The following is a 19701-nucleotide window of genomic DNA, read 5'->3' on the forward strand; positions in this document are numbered from 1 at the left end:
GAGTCCAGTTGCATCCAATCCTTACTTGGAATACTATATGATGAATCACAGAATAGAATTAATTTTCTTTAAGTTCTTTTTTCTTCCCAGACTGTGTGCGTGTGTGTATACATCTTAATTATAAGATTCAGTCTCTAAAATGATAAATGCTATCAACTTAGGCATAGGTAAGCAAACTTATTTTGTGGGTTCAGGAATAAATATATTGTTTTAAATCAGAAGTGTTTCAAAAAAATATTTTAGGAAGGTTGATTTTTTTTTTAAAGATTAGAATATAATTGCTTTACAGTGTTGTTAGTTTCTTCTGTACAACAGAGTGAATCAGCTACGTGTATACATATATCCCCTCCCTCTTGAACTCCGCCGCCGCCATCCCGTTCCTCTAGGACATCACAGAACACTGACTTGAGCTCCCTGTGCTATACAGCAGGAAGGTCAATCCTTGAAAGTTTAATTCTAACAGCATTGTGCACATTTGGCAAAATGTGTAACTAGGATTTTGTAATTAATGTTTCTGTATGATTCAGAAAATACTGGGCTTTAATAGCAATCTTTCGCTTAAAAGAATACCTTTTGAGCCTTGTCACCAACTTACTGCTCCTTATCTAATGATTGTACCTTTGAGGTGATAAAAATAACCTCTGATACTATGTTAGTGTGATTTAATTCTGACAGTTTTACTTTGCTGAATTATCACATTGTAAATATTTCAAATTGGCCATAGTTTTAGAGATAATTTAGTAAACTTAATTTGGCCAATCAGTTCTCAGTATCAGAAGAGCTCAAGTTACTCCATGAGTCTGGACATTTGTCAAGCTTATGTTTCAGGAAGTTCTGAAGCTCTTGGTTTTCTTATCAATTACTTTTGAACTAATAATTAGATATATCTTTGTTTATTCATTCAACAAATATTAGGTGTCCACTATGCTTTTGATGGGCTAAATCTGCCTACAATGCAGGAGACCCTGGTTTGATTCCTGGATGGGGAAGATCTCCTGGAGAAGGAATAGGCTACCCACTCCAGTATTCTTGGGCTTCCCTGGTAACTCAAATGGTAAAGAATCTGCCTGCAATGTGGGAGACCTGGGTTCAATCCCTGGGTTGGGACAATCCTCTGGAGGAGGGCATGGCACCCCACTCCAGTATTCTTGCCTGGAGAATCACCACGGACAGAGGAGCTTGGCGGGCTACAGTCCATGTTGTCACAAAGAGACAGACAGGACTGAATGACTCAGCACAGCACAGCACAGCATACTTTTGACACTAGGAATACAGTGCCTAAGAAGATAGCTACCATCTCTGCCCAAATGGAGTTTATTCTAATGAGAACAAGCAATAAACAAGTCATGAAATAAGTAGATGTGATCATTTTAAACTTTGAGAAATGTCATGAAAGGCATAAACAGGGTGGTGTGAGAGTGTGTGACTGGGGAGTTGTCAGGGATGAGTGTTCAAAGAGGGCCTGTTTGAAGAGGTGACAGTTGATCTGAGATTTCTTCTAAAAGATGAGAATAAGCCAACCTAAAAATAGCTAGAAGAAGAGCATTCTAGGCAGTGGGGACAGTACTTAAAGGATTCAGGGGAAAAAAGGAAGGCCAGTGTGACTTAGATTAAGAAACAAGAGGAAGCAACAGTTAGAACTGGACATGGAACAACAGACTGGTTCCAAATAGGAAAAGGAGTATATCAAGGCTGTATATTGTCACCCTGCTTATTTGCAGAGTATAGACTTATATGCAGAGTACATAATGAGAAACTCTAGGCTGGAGGAAGCGCAAGCTGGAATCAAGTTTGCCAGGAAAAAATATCAGTAACCTCAGATATGCAGATAACCCACCATTATGGCAGAAAGCGAAGAAGAACTAAAGAACCTCTTGATGAAAGTCAAAGAGGAGAGTGAAAAAGTTGGCTTAAAGCTCAACACTCAGAAAACTAAGATCATGGCATCTGGTCCCGTCACTTCATGGCAAATAGATGGGGAAACAGTGGAAACAGTGGCTGACTTTATTTTGGGGGGCTCCAAAATCACTGCAGGTGGTGATTGCAGCCATGAAATTAAAAGACACGTACTCCTTGGAAGGACAGTTATGAGCAACCTAGACAGCATATTAAAAAGCAGAGACATTACTTTATCAACAAAGGTCCAGAGAGTTGGACTATAAAGAAATCTGAGCACCAAAAAATTGATGCTTTTGAACTGTGGTGTTGGAGAAGACTCTTGAGAGTCCCTTGGACTGCAAGGAGATCCAACTAGTCCATCCAAAAGGAGATCAGTCCTGGGTGTTCTTTGGAAGGACTGATACTAAGCTGAAACTCCAATACTTTGGCCACCTGATGTGAAGAGCTGACTCATTGGAAAAGACCCTGAGTCTGGGAAGGATTGAGGGCAGGAGGAGAAGGGCACAACAGGATGAGATGGCTGGATGGCATCACCGACTCAGTGGACATGGGTTTGGGTGGACTCCAGGAGTTGGTGATGGACAGGGAGGCCTGGCGTGCTTCGGTTCATGGGGTCACAAAGAATCAGACATGACTGAGCAACTGAACTGACTGACTGATAGAATAACAGGATAGGTTATTTTGTTTTTGTGGGGAGGGCAGGTTAAGAATCAAGAATCAATCAGTTAAGTAGGACCTACTTAAGTTTGAGATGCCTGTTAGATATCCAAGAAGTGTAAGTAGGCACCTTGAAACAGGGACCTTTAGAGCTCAAGAGAGGTGTTGGAATGTGAGAAATAAGTATGAAATTCATCAGCATGGATGATACTTTATCAGTTCCAAAACTACTTCTTTTTTTTTTTTTTTTTTTTGCTTTTTAACTTTTCAGAGATTGGGGTGCATCATGTGATTGATGTCAGCTAGGTAGCAATCATGATAGAGTTTTGCTGTTTTAACTGTGTACTGGCAGATTGCCAGAATCAGACCTTGCAGATTGGATGTCAGTAGCGTGGGGGAGAATTGGAGATGATATTGGAGCACTATATTAAGCCCTTAAAATCAAGTGACTCAGAGGAAGAAGGTAGAGAAGCGGTGAACCATACATGTTTTGGACGTTTCCTTGAGGCAAGGGCCAAAAGTAGGTTAGCTTTTTGCAGTTGAGACCCAAGCGCCGTAGCTTTCTGTTCCTTTAAGAAATGCTGCATAATCCACTCTCTGGCACAGAGAATGATACTGTGTGAAGATAAACATAGATGTCCACAACCCTCAAGTAGAAAAGTAATTCGGAAGAGTTAGACTCTGAATGTGAAGTTTTAGAAATAACTTTCACCATTGAATTTTGTTTGGATTTACCATTTCATGTTGGTAAAAATGATATATGTTCAAAATCTGCCTACGTCTAAAACTCACTCATTGTAAAATATAAACTTCTAATTGTGTTATATATGGTTTGATCAGCAGAGTTATTTCTCAGTGATTCATAAAAAAGATTGTTAGAATTTATGGCTTTTCAGTGCAGTACCGTAGGTGATAGTTAAAGCCAGAGAATAACTAGCTAGCTCACCTAGCTCTTGAGTTTACATAAAGCATTACAGTCTCAGAAACCTACTGTGTACACAGACTGCCTCACCAGACTTCGTCCTCATCCTTCAAAACTCAATTCAGATAATCATATTCCTCAGGAAAAACCTTCTATAACACCTGCCATCTCCACCCATGACTGAGTCCAGAATTTTTAAAAATGAGGCCGTAGATTAATAAAATGGTGCTCACTTTATCTGCTGTGATTTTATCTTCTTTCTGTTTGTGCTTCTAGGGACAAATATGAAAGGTTATAGTGGGTGTTTATTCAAAAGGATCCCAAGAATGTTGGTAGGAATAGAACATAGTAAATGAATCAGACAGTGAAGAGCCATCTTAATTTTCTGGTAATTTCTGCTAACCAAATATTTTCATCCCCATTTCTCTCCATTTCCTTTTTTTGTTTGTTTGTTTGTTTGTTTTGTTTTAAAGGAATGCCCAGAAGAAAGGAAAGTAAACATGAGCTCTATTCGGGTAAGGAAATTTATTTTCATCGTGTGCAGGGATAAATCTTCATTTCATCAAAAGAATTTATACCTTTAGTTTTCCCCAAATCCCAAGTCTGCTGCCTAGGCAAATTCAAAGTAAAGTATTTGCTTTCTAAATTAATTCCAGTGACTTTTATGTGACTTCATTGGCACATACCCTCTACATAGATAAAACTATTCATAGTTTGACTCTTGCTGTTGTGTCTGTGCATCATCTTATTTTATAATACACTTACATGTAGTCAAAGTGTGACTGTAACAAAACCAAACAGTTATCTCAGTATAGAAGCTCTGCTGTGTACATATTTAATATAGACAGTAATGTAATAATGTCTGCTCCTGTGCTGTGTACTTTAGATGTTAAATTCCTAGAGTGCAGGAATGATGACCCATTTCCATTTCACAGTACTTATTCAGCTGAACAGCTACATTTTTTTTGTCAATATAATAAAAGGAATATTTAGCCCTTAAATTTTGGATATGCTCTACTTTGAATGTTGCTTTAGTGACTGAGTTTTAGTAAAGAACATGGCTACTCGAGCTTACTCTTAGTGTGCACATCCAGGATGCTGGGAACTTTTTCTAGGGAAAGAAGAGGAGGTAGAGAATAAGCAAACTAAATACCTGATAAGTAATTTTCCCTTTTTTGTGCCTGCAGGGGAAGAAATGGAACTGGTATTTGGACTATTTATTTTCAGAGGGGTTACACGGCTTGAAACACTTCATAAGAAGTAGTATTCATCGTTCTTCTGTCCCCTGAGCAGAGAGCATAAACCACCTGATCAACATTTTTTTTTTAGATGTTTCATGTCATGGATGTTTTAGCACGATATTTTTAAAAGGCTGCTGTTAGCAGTCATGTAATAGAACAGACGTGGAGTTGGGGTCAAGCCAACCTAGGTTTGAATCTCATATCTGCCACTCACTAGTTTTGAGACTGTGTTCTGAGTTTTTTTGTTTAGTGCCTTAAAATAATAGCAATCATTTTTTATTAATATTTCTATTTCTAGGAGGCAGGAATTTGGGGAGAGCTTCAACTGGGTGATTCTGCCTCAGGGTCTCTCCCAAACTTGTCGTCAGGTGGATGGATAGCTAGAACTCTGGAGGCTGGCTGAGTTAATCTCCCCCTCTTCTTAGAGTCTCAAGGCTTCTTCTTCATGTGGTCTTTCCATGTGGCTCACTTGGGCTTCCTTACAGCATGGTGGCCTCAGGACAACTGGATGCTTCTGTGGTGGCTTGGGGCTCCAGGCAGGCAGATGTCTCAGGGACAAGAAACATCACCTTTTCTGATGCAGCCTTGGAGGTCATGCACTCTCAGTTCCTTCATACTCTCTTGGTCACAAGCAAATCACATACTTCCCCGAGTTCAAGGGGAGGGGTATTAGACTCCACCTCATGATGGGAAATGGCAGAGTTCTTGAGTAGAGTTGGCAAATTATGACCCTTGGATGAAATCAGGCTCCCTCTCCAGGGCAGTTGCGTCTGGGCATTTACATCTTGTCTCTGGCTTTGCCACAACAGAAAAGTTTCCTGACCCCTATTCTAGAAGACCATGTTGGATGAATGATACTATTTTAGCCACCATTGGCTTCAGGCAGGTTACAAGCCTCTGAAATTTACCACGGTCTCCAAACCTGGCACCAGACTAGATAACTGAGACATCTGGTTGCCATGGAGATGGCATCATTGGACCATGTGTGTACAAGCATAGCTTCAGAGTTTCTCAGGCCTTTTGCACAGGAGCAGAGGTACACCCAGCTTACTAGCTGCTCGTTCTTTCCTGTGGCTGCCATCAGCTTTTGTAAAACTGAGAACAGGATAAGTATAGCCTTTGACTTTTCATGTAGCAAACTGTTTGCAGGAGTTAACTGCTTTACAAAGTTGGCAACCACTTTTAGAATCCCCAATTGCTAGTTCAGGAGGAGAGTGGGCATTGCTTATGCACTTCTTGTAAAAATGAAAATCCATGAATTTTATGATTTATGCTGTCTGACAGCATTGAGTCAAAGGGGCTTTTTTCATTCTTCCACCTGATCAACATTAAATGAATGTTGACAGAAGCAAACTGAGCATATGGGACTAAACTTCCTTGTTGCTGAAGAGATCAAGAGGCTCAACTTGAGTTTCCATACTCGTTTCACCAACAGACTGCTACCTTCAGGGAGTGCTTAGACTGGCTTTCTACCCATGGCTCAGGAGAGCCTCAGTGTGGCTGACTTTATTTCCAGGATTTAGGTTCTTTAGCCCACTAGTGAAAAATGACTTCATTATCAGTCTCTGCCTTCTATCAAATTATGCATAAAGAGATATATCCATTATGTGGTGGGATTTTTCACATTTTTGTAAACTATGATTTGCATTTTTATGGAAGAGAGCAGATGATAATATACAGTGGCAGCTAAGCTGGACATATTTATGCAAAATACTCAGCTGCCTCTGAAACCTCTGCGAATGTTGCCCTTTTACTGATTTTGGACAACCATACCAACATCAAGTTAACAGGATATATTTCTAACTCTAAAAGCTGACTTTAGGTAGTTGGTAGATTCTTGGGCCTTCACTGGCAGTAGCAATGTGATGAGAGAAGGAAAAGGAGAGAACTGTGGGATAATCCACATTCCTGGAGTTTTGCCAGTTTGATTTTATGAGACTGCTCTATTTTGTGCATGTGCATGTATGTGTATGTATATACCCCATTTTTGAATGTTTAGGTTTAAATAAATTAACTGTAACTTATTTTCAGGAATAATTCTGAAGCTTTTTAAAATTTTTATAATAGCTAGAATATCTTGCTGAAAATTTACCACAGAATTTTGCTTCAGTGCTACAGAAAAATTCTCTGCCTTTTAATAAAATTTGTATCATTTGAGAGAAATAAAGCTGAATATACTTTTGTATTTAAGGGCACATTGCAGTTCTTTTTTCCTGTAAAGCAAAACATCCCTGAGCTATATTATTGGAAGGTGTTCAGACTAGAATCCTATTTATTCACTCATTTTTTATTTTATACATATTTACTGAGCTTACCATGTGCTGTGAATTCTTCTGTGTACTGGTTATATAGTACCTGCTTTTGTGGGATTTACTTCTCCATTGGAGAAGACAGATAATACAGGTTGTAAATAGATGTATAATATCAGATGCTATAAAGAAAAAACAAAGAATAGGGACAGAAACAAACTGAGTGTATGGTACTAAATTCCTTCCTCATTGGTAGAGGCCCAGTGGCTCATTGAGTTTCCATATTCACTTCAGCAACAGACTGCCATCTTCAGGGAGTCCTTAAAATTGTCTTCCTGTCCATGGCTCAGGAGAGCTTCAATGTGGCCAACTTTGATTTGCAGGATCTGGGTTCTTTAGCCAGGAAGTGAAAAATGACTTCATCATCAGACTCTGCCTTCCACCAAATTATTCATAAAGAGATATACATGTTTGAGAGGGTTGCAACGTAAGATGCTTAAGGAAGACCTATTTGAAGAGGTGACATATGCAGAGGCCCTAATGAAATAAGTGTATGAACCATGTGAATATTGGGGAAAAGAGCATTCTAGGAAGAGGTAAAGGCAAGTAAAAAGGTTTGAAAATGTTAACTTACTTGGCATGTTTGAAGAATAGCAGAGGCCAGTAGGGTTACAACCTAGTGATTAAAGGAATGATAAGAAATGAAATGGGAGAGAGCCAGAGAGTAGTTCATGATGATCCTTGTAGCTGGGTATGGATATGTAATGGGAAGCTATTAGAAGGGTGGAGAGCCGAGGAGTGGCATGATTTGACATTGTGGATCACAGATTTACTATGTGGATCACAACAAACTGGAAAATTCCTCAAGAGATGGGAATACCACACCACCTTACCTGCCTCCTGAGAATACAGGTCAAGAAGAAGCAACAGTTAGAACTGGACATGGAACAACAGACTGGTTCCAAATTGGGAAAGGAGTACATCAAGGCTCTATGTTGTCACCCTGTTTATTTAACTTACATGCAGAGTACGTCATGCAGAATGCCAGGCTGGATGAAGCACAAGCTAGAATCAAGATTGTTGGGAGAAATAGCAATAACCTCAGATATGCAGATGATGCCACCCTTATGGCAGAAAGCTAAGAGGGACTAAAGAGCATCTTGAAAGTGAAAGAGGAGAGTGAAAAAGCTGGCTTAAACTTGTCATTCAAAAAACAAAGATCATGGCATCCAGTCCCATCACTTCATGGCAAATAGATGGGGAAACAATTGAAACAGTGACAGACTTTATTTTCTTAGGCTCCAGATTCACTGCAGATGGTGACTGCAGCCATGAAATTCAAAGACGCTTGCTCCTTGGAAGAAAAGCTACAACCAATCTACTACTACTACTACTACTACTAACCAATCTAGACAACATATTAAAAAGCAGAGACATTACTTTGCCAACAAATATCTGTCTAGTCAAAGTTATGCTTTTTCCAGTAGTCATGTATGGATGTGAGAAGTGGACTATAAAGAAAGCTGAGTGCCAAAGAATTGATGCTTTTGAACTGTGGTGTTGGAGAAGACTCTTGAGAGTCCCTTGGACTGCAAGGAGATCCAACCAGTCCATCCTAAAGGAATCCTGAATATTCATTGGAAGGATTGATGCTAAAGCTGAAGCTCCAATACTTTGGCCACCTGATGAGAAGAACTGACTCATTGGAAAAGACCCTGATGCTGGGAAAGATTGAAGGCAGGAGGAGAAGGGGATGACAGAGGATGAGATGGTTGGATGACATCACCAACTCAATGGACATGAATTTGAGCAAGCTCCAGGATTTGGTGATGGACAGGGAAGCCTGGCATGCTGTGGCCCATGAGGTCACAAAGAGTGGGACATGACTGAGTGACTGAACTGAACTATAGAGCTGCAGTGTAGAGTTTAGATTGAAGAGGATTAAGGGTAAAAGCAGAGAGAGCTGTTAGGTTATTACAGTTTTCCAGGCAAGAGTCCTAGACTAGTGTGGTAGATGATGGGAGAGGTGGGGTGGGTGGGTGGGTAGTCAGATACTGTATTCAAGCTAAATTTTAAAGGCTCTGCTGATAGCTTGGATATGAAGGGGGGAGGGGAGTAAAGGATGACATCTAGTTTTTTGATTGAGCGACTGGGTGAATGCTGGAATGGAGAGATGAGGAACAGATTTGAAGGAGTATGAAGTCATGAGGGTGTTTTTGGTCATGTTAGTTTGGAGATACTAAATAGGCAGTTGGATATCCAAATCTAGAATTCAGGGTGCATTTTGATTCTGACAGAATTGATTTGGGAGTCTTTATTTCATGGTCATGATGTTGGATGAGATCACTTAGTACAGCTTGCAAAGAGAAAATGGCAAAGGACTGAACCCTGGAGCATGCGAATATTAAGTAGTAGAGAAGAGGAGGAACCAGCAAGAGACTGAGAAGTACTCACTAGTGAGCTAGAAGAAAAGTTAGGAGACTGATGTGCTGGAAGCCAAGTAAAATGTTTCAAAAAGGAGGGGATATTTAATGGTATGGAATGTTGCTTACATATACCTGGATAAAAGAAGCTTTAGCTGCTTTGAAGTAAATTTGATAGCTTCCCCAATGGGTAGCCATTGTCATTTAGAAAATTTGCTTTTAACTTTGTACTCCAAGTAACTTCCCATATTGTTTTTCACAACATATTATTTTGGTCCTTAAGATCATGTAGAACTTTAAATTGTGAGAAAGGGTTTGATTAGTTTTTATGAAAATTTAACCCCTAACAATCTCATTTCACGGAAGAAACTTCTCTAAACTTGAGTTTATATTCTGGGAGAAGAAAATTTTTTCCCCTTAGTTTGCGTTTTTCTTCAATAATTATTCCCTGGGTACCTCTTTGACCATATTCTTCTCGATCAATTATTTAACACACTTAAAATTAGATATACAGCTGTGCAAATATGCCAAATCTAGTTATTTGAAAAGTCTTTTTTGAAGAATCTTCATGGCAAAGAAAAACAAGAATATTTTGCTTGCATGCAAAACATGTCTAAGAAAAGAAATAGAAAATGTGGTTTGTTTTCCCAATTGTACAAAAAGAATACCCAGTATCTGTGTAAAATTGCCGATGTTATAAATATTGACTTAATATTCAATAAAATGCTATTACATTTCTAACATTTTTTTATCATAACTTCTTCGTCTGGTCTTGGGGACAATCTGGAAAGAAAAAATGATAACTATGGTGCCTCAAAAACTTTTATTAGCATAGTAGAAATTCTCTTTATATCAGTTATATTTTATCACAAAATAGTTTATTAGAAGAAAAATTATTCTCTAAAATTGATATTATATATATATATTTTAGGTGACCTTTTATTTTTTAATTAAATTTATTTATTTTAATTGGAGGCTAATTACTTTACAATATTGTGTTGGTTTTGCCATACATTGACATGAATCCACCACAGGTGTACATGTGTTCCCCATCCTGAACCCCCCTCCCACCTCCCTCCCTATCCCATCCCTTTGGGTCATCCCAGTGCACCAGCCCCGAGCACCCTGTATCATGCTTTGAACCTGGACTGGTGATTTGTTTCACATATGATAATATACATGTTTCAATGCCATTCTCCCAAATCATCCTACCCTCTCCCTCTCCCACAGAGTCCAAAAGACTGTTCTTTACATCTGTGTCTCTTTTGCTGTCTTGCATACAGGGTTATCGTTACCATCTTTCTAAATTCCATATATATGCATTAGTATACTGTATTGGTGTTTTTCTTTCTGGCTTACTTCACTCTGTATAATCGGCTCCAGTTTCATCCACCTCATTAGAACTGATTCAAATATATTCTTTTCAATGGCTGAGTAATACTCCATTGTGTATATGTACCACAGCTTTCTTATCCATTCATCTGCTGATGGACATCTAGGTTGCTTCCATGTCCTGGCTATTATAAACAATGCTGTGATGAACATTGGGGTACACGTGTCTCTTTCAATTCTGGTTTCCTTGTGTGTGCCCAGCAGTGGGATTGTTGGGTCATAAGGCAGTTCTATTTCCAGTTTTTTAAGGAATCTCCACACTGTTCTCCATAGTGGCTGTACTAGTTTGCATTCCCACCAACAGTGTAAGAGGGTTCCCTTTTCTCCACACCCTCTCCAGCATTTATTGCTTGTAGACTTTAGGATAGCAGCCATTCTGACTGGCGTGAGATGGTACCTCATTGTGGTTTTGATTTGCATTTCCCTGATAATGAGTGATGTTGAGTATCTTTTCATGTGTTTGTTAACCATCTGTATGTCTTCTTTGGAGAAATGTCTGTTTAATTCTTTGGCCCATTTTTTGATTGGGTTATTTATTTTTCTGGAATTGAGCTGCAGGAGTTGCTTGTATATTTTTGAGATTAATTCTTTGTCAGTTTCTTCATTTGCTATTATTTTCTCCCCATTCTGAAGGCTGTCTTTTCACCTTGCTTATAGTTTCCTTCATTGTGCAAAAGCTTTTAATTTTAATTAGGTCACATTTGTTTATTTTGCTTTTATTTCCAATATTCTGGGAGGTGGGTCATAGAGGATCCTGCTGTGATTTATGTCGGAGAGCTTTGCCTATGTTCTCCTCTAGGAGTTTTCTAGTTTCTGGTTTTACATTTAGATCTTTAATCCATTTTGAGTTTCTTTTTGTGTATGATGTTAGAAAGTGTTCTAGTTTCATTCTTTTACAAGTGGTTGACCAGTTCTCCCAGCACCGCTTGTTATTATATTTTTAAGATCTTTTTTGAATTGATACTACTTTTCACTTTGTTTAAATTATTAGGTTTTTAAACTTATGAAAGTGGAAGTGTTAGTCGTTCAGTCGTGTCTTCTTTGCATCCCCGTGACTGTAGTCAACTAGGCTTCTCTGTCCATGGAATTCTCCAGGCAAGAATACTGGAGAGAGTTGCCATTTCCTTCTCCAGTGGATCTTCCCAACCCAAGGATCAAAGCCAGGTCTCCTGCTTTGTAGGCAGATTCTTTACCTTCTGAGCCATGAATGTATAGAGAACCTCTATTTCTGTCATGTAAAAAAAATCTTGTTTCTAACAAAGGTGGACACTGTGGACTGAATATTTGTTTCCCTCAAATTTATTTGTTGAAGTCATAACTCCGGTCCCTCCCTCTGAACGTGATGGTGTTTAGAGGTGGGGCCTTAGGTAGCTAGATTTTGAGGATGGACCTCTCATGACATGGGGTTAGTGCCTTTATGTTGTTACTCAGTCCTGTCTGACACTTTGTGACCCCATGGACTGCAGCACACCAGGGTTCTCTGTCTTTCACTATCTCCCAGTCTGCTCAAACTCTTGTCCATTGAATTGATGATGCCAGTCAACCATTTCATCTTCTGTCATCCCCTTTTCCTGCCTTCAATCTTTCCCAGCATCAGGGTCTTTTCCGGTGAGTCAGTTCTTCACATCAGGTGGCCAAAGTATTGGAACTTCAGCTTCGGCTTCAGTCCTTCCAGTGAGTATTCAGGTTTGATTTCCTTTAGGATTGACTGGCTTGATCTTGCTGTCCAAGGGACTCCCAAGACTCTTCTCCAACACCACAGTTTGAAAGCATCAATTCTTTGGCACTCAGTCTTCTTTATTATCCAACTCTCACATCCATACATGACCACAGGAAATACCATATCTTTGACTATACAGACATTTGTGGGCCAAGCGATATCTCTGCTTTTCAATATACTGTCTAGGTTTGTCATAGCTTTTCCTTTACAAAAAATGTCTTTTGTTTCATGGCTAAAGACACTGTCTACAGTGATTTTGGAGCCCAAGAAAATAAAGTGTGTCACTGTTTCCATTGTTTCCCCATCTATTTGCCATGAAGTGATGGGACCAGATGCCATTGTCTTAATTTTTTGAATATTGAGTTTTAAGCCAGCTTTTTCATTCTCCCCTTCCTCCTTCATTAAGAGGCTCTTTAGTTCCTCTTTGCTTTCTTTCATTAGGGTGGTGTCATCTCCGTGTTTGCAGGTGTTCTTTCTCCTGGCAATCTTGATTCCAGCTTGTGATTCCTCCAGCTTGGCATTTCCCATGATGTACTCTGCATAGAAGTTAAATAAGCAGTGTGACAATATACAGCCTTAATGTACCCCTTTCCCATTTTTGAACTGGTCCATTGTTCTGTGTCCAGTTCTAGCCGTTGCTTCTTGACCTCCATACAGGTTTCACAGGAGGCAGATAAGGTGGTCTGGCATTCCCATCTCTTTAAGAATTGTCCACAGTGTGTTGTGATCTACAAAGCCAAAGGCTTTCATGTAGTCAGTGAAGCAGAAGATGTTTTTCTGGATATCTCTATGATTCAGATGTTGGCAATTTGATCTCTGGTTCCTCTGCCTTTGCAAAATCCAGCTCGTACATCTAGAAGTTCTCAGTTCAGGTACTGTGGATGCCTAGCATGATGGATTTTAAGCATTACCTTGCTAGCATGTGAAATGAGCACAATTGTACAGTGTAGTTTGAACATTCTTTGGCATTGCCCTTCGTTGGGATTGAAATGAAAAGTGACCTTTTCCAGTCCTGTGGCCACTGCTGAGTTTTTCAGATTTACTGACATAAATAGTGCCATACTTTAACAGCATCATTTATCAGGATTTTAAGTAGCTCAGTTAGAATTCCATCACCTTCACTAGCTTTGTAGTAATACATCCTAAGGCTCACTTGACTTCATACTCCAGGATGTCTGGCTCTAAATGAGTGACCACACCATCGTAGTTATCTGGGTCATTAAGAGCTTTGTACAGTTCTTCTATGTATTCTTGTCACCTCTTCTTAGTCTCTTTTGCTTCTGTTAGGTACATACCGTTTCTGTCCTTTATTGTACCCATCTTTGCATGAAATGTTCCCTTGGTATCTCTAATTTTCTTGAAGAGATCTCTAGTCTTTCCCATTTTATTGTTTTCCTCTGTTTCTTTGCATCATTCACTTAAGAAGGCTTTCTTATCTCTCCTTGCTGTTCTCTGGAACTCTGCATTCAGTTGGATATATCTTTCTGTTTCTCCTTTGCCTTTCACTTCTTTTCTCAGCTATTTATAAGGCCTCCTCAGACAAATACTTTGCCGCCTTGCTTTCTTTGGGATGGTTTGGATCACTGCCTCCTGTGCAGTGTTACAAACCTCCATCCACAGTTCTTTAGGCACTCTGTCTATCAGATCTAGTCCCTTGAATCTATTTGTCACTTCCACTGGATAATCATAAGGGATTTGATTTAGGTCATACCTGAATGGCCTAGTGGTTTTCCCTACTTTCTTCAATTTACGTCTAAATTTTACAATAAGGAGTTCAAGATCTGAGCTATAGTCAGCTCCTGGCCTTGTTTTTGCTGAGTCTGTAGAGCATCTCCATCCTTGACTGCAAAGAGTATAATCAGTCTGATTTTGGTATTGACCATCTGATGATGTCCATGTATAGAGTTGTCTTTTGTGTTGTTGGAAGAGAGTGTTTGCTATGATCAGTGCATTCTCTTGACAAAACTCTGTTAGCCTTTGCCCTGCTTCATTTTGTACTCCAAGGCCAAACTTGCCTGTTACTCTAGGTTTCTCTTGACTTCCTACTTTTACATTTCAGTCCCCTATGATGAAAAGGACCTCTCTTTTTGGGTGTTCTAGCAGGTCCTGTAAATCTTCATAGAACCATTCAGCTTCAGCTTTTTCAGCATTAGTGGTTGGGGCATAGACTTGGATTACTGTGATGTTGAATAGTTTGCCCTGGAAACGAATCAAGATCATTCTGTCATTTCTGTCATTTTTGGGACTGCACCCAAGTACTGCATTTTGGACTCTTTTGTTGACTATGTGGGCTACTCCATTTCTTCTAAGGGATTCTTGCCCACAGTAGTAGATATAATGGTCATCTGAATTAAATTCACCCCTTGCCATCCATTTTAGTTCACTGATTCCTAAAATGTTGATGTTCACACTTGCCATCTCCTGTTTGACCACTTCTAATTTACCTTGATTCATGGAACTCACATTCCAGGGTCCTATGCAGTATTGTTATTTACAGTATCTGACTTTACTTTCACCACCAGATACATCCACAGCTGAGTGTCATTTCCAGTTTGACAGCCTCTTCATTCCTTCTGGAGCTATTTCTCCATTCTCCAGTAGCATATTGGGCACTTACCAACCTGGGGGTTTCTTCTTTCAGTGTCACATCTTTTTGCCTTTTCATACTGTTCATGGGGCTCTCAAGGCAAAATGCTGAAGTGGTTTACATTCCTTTCTCCATTGGACCACGTTCTGTCAGAACTCTCCACCATGACCCATCCGTCTTGGGTGGCCCTACACGGCATGGCTCATAATTGCATTCAGTTACACAAAGCTTTGGTCCATGTGATCATTTTGGTTAGTTTTCTGTGATTGTGGTTTTCATTCTGCCTGCCCTCTGATTGATGAGGACAAGAGGCTTGTGGAAGCTTCCTGATAGGAGGAACTGGCTGTGGAGAAAACTGAATCTTGCTTTGGTGGGCAGGGCCTTGGTCAGTAAATCTTTAATCCAGTTTTCTGTTGGTGGATGGGGCTGTGTTCCCTCCCTGTAATTTGGCCTGAGACCAAACTATGGTAGGGATTGTTCTTGTTCAATCACCAAGTTGCCTCCAACACTTGGTAACCCCATGAACTATAGCATGCCAAGCTTCCCTGTCCTTCACTATCTCCTGGAGTTTGCTCAGATTCATGTCCATTGAATTGGTAATGCCATCCAGTCATCTCATCCTCTGTTATCCCCTTCTCCTCCTGCTCTCAGTCTTTTCCAGCATCAGGGTGTTTTCCAGTGAGTTGGCTCTTCACATCAGGTGGCCAAAGTATTGGAACTTCAGTTTCAACATCAATCCTTCCAATGAATATTCAGGGTTGATTTCCTTTAGGATTGACTGATTTTATCTCCTTGCTATCCAAGATTCTTAAGAATCTTCTCTAGAACCACAATTCAGAAGCATCAGTTCTTCATCAATGGTAGGGGTTATGGCAGTAATGGTGACCCCCTCCAAAAGAACTTATGCCAGCATGCCGCACTTCCCAGGACTGCTGTTGTCAGTGTCCCTGACCCCCTGGCAGGCCACTGTCAACCCGTGCCTCCACTGGAGACTCTCAGACACTCACAGGCAGGTCTGGCTCAGTCTCTTGTGGGGTCGCTGATCCTTTCTCCTGGGTCCTGAGTCCAGGAGACCCAGAAAGTCTAGGAGTGCCTTTAATGGAGAAGACAACAGATAATCTTTCCCTCCCCTTTGAGAAAGATCCATCAGGGAAGGCTGCTGTCTACAAGCTTAGAAGAAGATTCATCCTGATACCCTGATCTTGGAATTTCAGCCTTCAGAATTGTGAGAAGTAAATGTTTTTTAAAGCCACCCAGTCTGTGATATTTTTATTATATAGCAGCCTGATCTAAGACAATGGGCAGTAGTGTTTAACAAACTGTATCATTGACAGCATTAATGCTTTATTTTTATAATACTCAGAAAAGGGTATCTTCCCAAGGAACATAATAGTGTATGTGAATTAAAGTCCACTTTAAAGTATGTACAGGAATGCAGACTTTTTCAGCTTGTCAGGAAGAATATTAGGTTATCTAGCTTGATTTGGTGCACAGAGCTGAAAGCGGCTGCTGCTCCTGCTGCTAAGTCGCTTCAGTTGTGTCCGACTCTGTGCAACCCCATAGACGGCAGCCCACCAGGCTCTTCCGTCCCTGGGATTCTCCAGGCAAGAACACTGGAGTGGGTTGCAATTTCATTCTCCAATGCGTGAAAGTGAAGTCGCTTAGTCGTGTCCAATGCTTTGAGACCCCATGGACTGCAGCCCACCAGGCTCCTGCATCCATGGGATTTTCCAGGCAAGAGTACTGGAGTGGGGTGCCATTGCCTTCTCCGAGCTGAAGGCTGGATGTTAAGAAAACCTTTCACTGCTTCTAGTTTTAGATTCGTCATTACTGTCACCTTGGGCTTCCCTGGTGGCACAGTGGTAAAGAATCTGCTTGCAATGTGGGAAACATGGGTTTGATTCCTGGGATGGGAAAGTCTCCTGGAGAAGGAAATGGCAACCCACTCCAGTATTCTTGCCTGCAGTATACCATGGACAGAGGGGCCTGGCAAGCTGTAGTCTGTGGTGTTGCAAAAGAGTCGGACGCAACTCCAGGACCAAACAACAAAATGGCCTTGGAAGTCACTTAAGTATTTTGCCTCTTGATTCCTTTTTTGGTAAAATTTAGATTCTGAGATCTATTTTTCAAAGGTTTGGCATGTAAAATGATAGAAATCCTGTAAAAATTTCATTGAAAAGCCAAAAAGAGGAGAAATGATACATAGGTTTTTCCTACTTTGCAAGCTGTATTTGATCAAAGTATACTATCTTATAAAAATTCAATTAAAGATTTAGGAAGTAGGTTGGATGGCATCGCTGACTCAATGGGCATGAATTTGAGCAAATTCTGGGAGACAGTGAAGGACAGGTAGGCCTGGCATGCTGCAGTTCATGGGACTGCAAAAAGTTGGATATAACTTAACGTCTTAACAACAGGAGGTAGTAGCTTACTGGAATAATGTATTTTCTCCATACTTTGTGTGAACAGAGCTTTCCTGAGACTTTCTGAGAAAAGTTCTGGAAGTATGAATGAATTAGCACCTACTTAATAGTTTGCCATCCTAAGCATTAGAACAAGAGTGAATATTTTATATGCTATACTTTCCCCTTGTATCTATATGTAGATGTACTTTCCGTTACTTGGGGTAGTGGAGGAAAAAGTAGTATATAATTTTTAATTAGATGTTAATTTCAACTTAAAAAATAGAACTGAATCCTTTTTGTAATCAGGTTTGTGGACTAAGTTAAATTCATAAACTTGATCACCAGTTTCTACATAGTCAATTGAAAACTGTAATGGGGAGGAATTCTAGGTAACAATATGAAAAGATCAATGGAAATTCTCCCCAGAAAAATATTTGCCTAATGGGTATTAAAATTAGCCAAGACCGTCAATCAGAGTCTCTAAAGAATGATAAAGGGATTTGCAGCAAATTGAAAACCATTTACTAAATATCTGCAAAGCTCGGTAATAGGAGTCTTAACATGTGAGCTAGAGGTTACACCCGTTTCCTCACCCAGCTCCTTGTTGCAGAACAGGTATTACAGAGAGCTTGGCAGCCAAGTAGCAGCTCCTATCTCCCTTAGATACTGTCCATAATATAGAGGTTCAAACAGGGTCATAGAAAAACTCAAAAATTGGCAACACCATGGTGCTGCCTGAGGGACCTTACTTTATTTGGATTGTGTAGCAATTTGTGCCTTCAAGGAATTGTACAAAGTAAAAATCAGCAAACAATCAGTGGAGCATGATATCAAACAATCAAAAGCATGGTATGATAGTTATAGAGGCAGACCAGCCAGAAGTTTAACATAGGAGAGAAAGAGCCAGCAAAGGAGGTCTGGTGATAAGGATGAGTGTACACATACCTAAGGCTCTGCTCTCTCAGGAGCAACTGAAGAGGAAACTTATTTGCTATTAGTCCTTGACTAAATGTGAGACAATTTGTAGACTCCCAGAAGTGTGAAAGCAATCTCTAATCCACACTGGTCAAGCAGCAAAAGAAGAAAATCTTATTGGCTCTATTGTACTTGGGGGCTGTGGTACAACTCCAGTCAATCAGTGGATGACTGCTAAACAATACCTCTGACACAGGGAATTACTTTAGGAACCTAGGTGTCAAGATAAAAATTAAAAATCCAGAAATTAGAGCCTGCACATGAGAAATTAGTCCAGCCAAGTTACTATACAGACTCTGGAGCAGAGACAACCAAATACAATGCTGCTACAATATGTTACCTAACTTCAGATTAATAAACAGGAAAGTGTGACCTATATGCAGAGGGAAAAAAGATTGCCTTTGAGGGGGAGTCAGATGTTGAACTTGGTGACTAAGGACTTCAAACATCTATTTTAAATACATTCAAAGAACTTAAACCATGTTTAAATAATTAAAGGAATATGTGATGACAGTGACTCATTGAAAATACTGGGACTTCTTTGGTGGTCCAATGTTTAATAATCCATTCCTGCCAATGCTGGGGACACAGGTTCGATCCCTGTTCCAGCAAGATTCCATGTGCCACAGAACAACTAAGTCCATGTGCCACAATTACTGAAGCCCACATGCCAAGAACTCGTGCTCCACCACTAGAGGAGCCACTGCAGTGAGAAGCCCATGCCCCACATCTAGAGAGTAGCCCCTACTTGCCACAACTAGAGAAAGCCCACACACAGCGACACAGACCCAGTGCAGCCAAAGACAAGTGGGAGAAAGGAAAATGCTAGTAAACGATAGAACACACCCACCACACCCCAAATCAAAAAGCTGAACTTCTCATTTGAAAAGAGTGAAGAAAAATGAACAGAGCCTTATGAAAATGTGGTACAACATTAAGCACACAAACATTCATAATGGGTATACCAGAGGAGGAGACAAAACAGACAAAATATATTTGAAGAAATAATGTCTGCCCTAAATTTGATGAAAAGCAATCTATATGTTCAAGAAGCTCAAGAAAAATACTAGTAAAGCAAATCCAACATAAAAACATGATCAACTGGGATTTATTTACCCCAGTAGTGCAAATACAAGGATGGCTTAACATCACTGTGTCAAAACATCGGGTTTTGTTTGTTTGTTTGTTTGTTTGTTTTGGCCATGCCATGCAGCATGTGGGAATAATCTTA

The 19701-nt window shown here is 40.0% G+C and overlaps 1 protein-coding gene across 3 annotated transcripts in view; it reads left to right on the plus strand.

The window, feature by feature from the left end:
- The window catches only part of CENPI (centromere protein I), a 110866-nt gene that overhangs the window by 50072 nt on the left and 41093 nt on the right, over window positions 1-19701 (plus strand). Inside the window, exons 20-21 of one of the 3 annotated variants that reach the window (XM_004022481.5) lie at window positions 3952-3993; window positions 4666-6904. The exons of the other annotated variants lie outside the window; for them this stretch is intronic. Coding sequence (XP_004022530.2) covers window positions 3952-3993; window positions 4666-4767 — 144 coding nt within the window. The 3' untranslated portion in view covers window positions 4768-6904. Of the gene's footprint in view, window positions 1-3951; window positions 3994-4665; window positions 6905-19701 lie in introns of those variants that run through there. 3 annotated transcript variants of the gene reach the window in all.

The sequence above is a fragment of the Ovis aries genome, chromosome X (assembly GCF_016772045.2).
Source record: "Ovis aries strain OAR_USU_Benz2616 breed Rambouillet chromosome X, ARS-UI_Ramb_v3.0, whole genome shotgun sequence".
In the NCBI taxonomy this organism is placed as follows: Eukaryota; Metazoa; Chordata; class Mammalia; order Artiodactyla; family Bovidae; genus Ovis; species Ovis aries.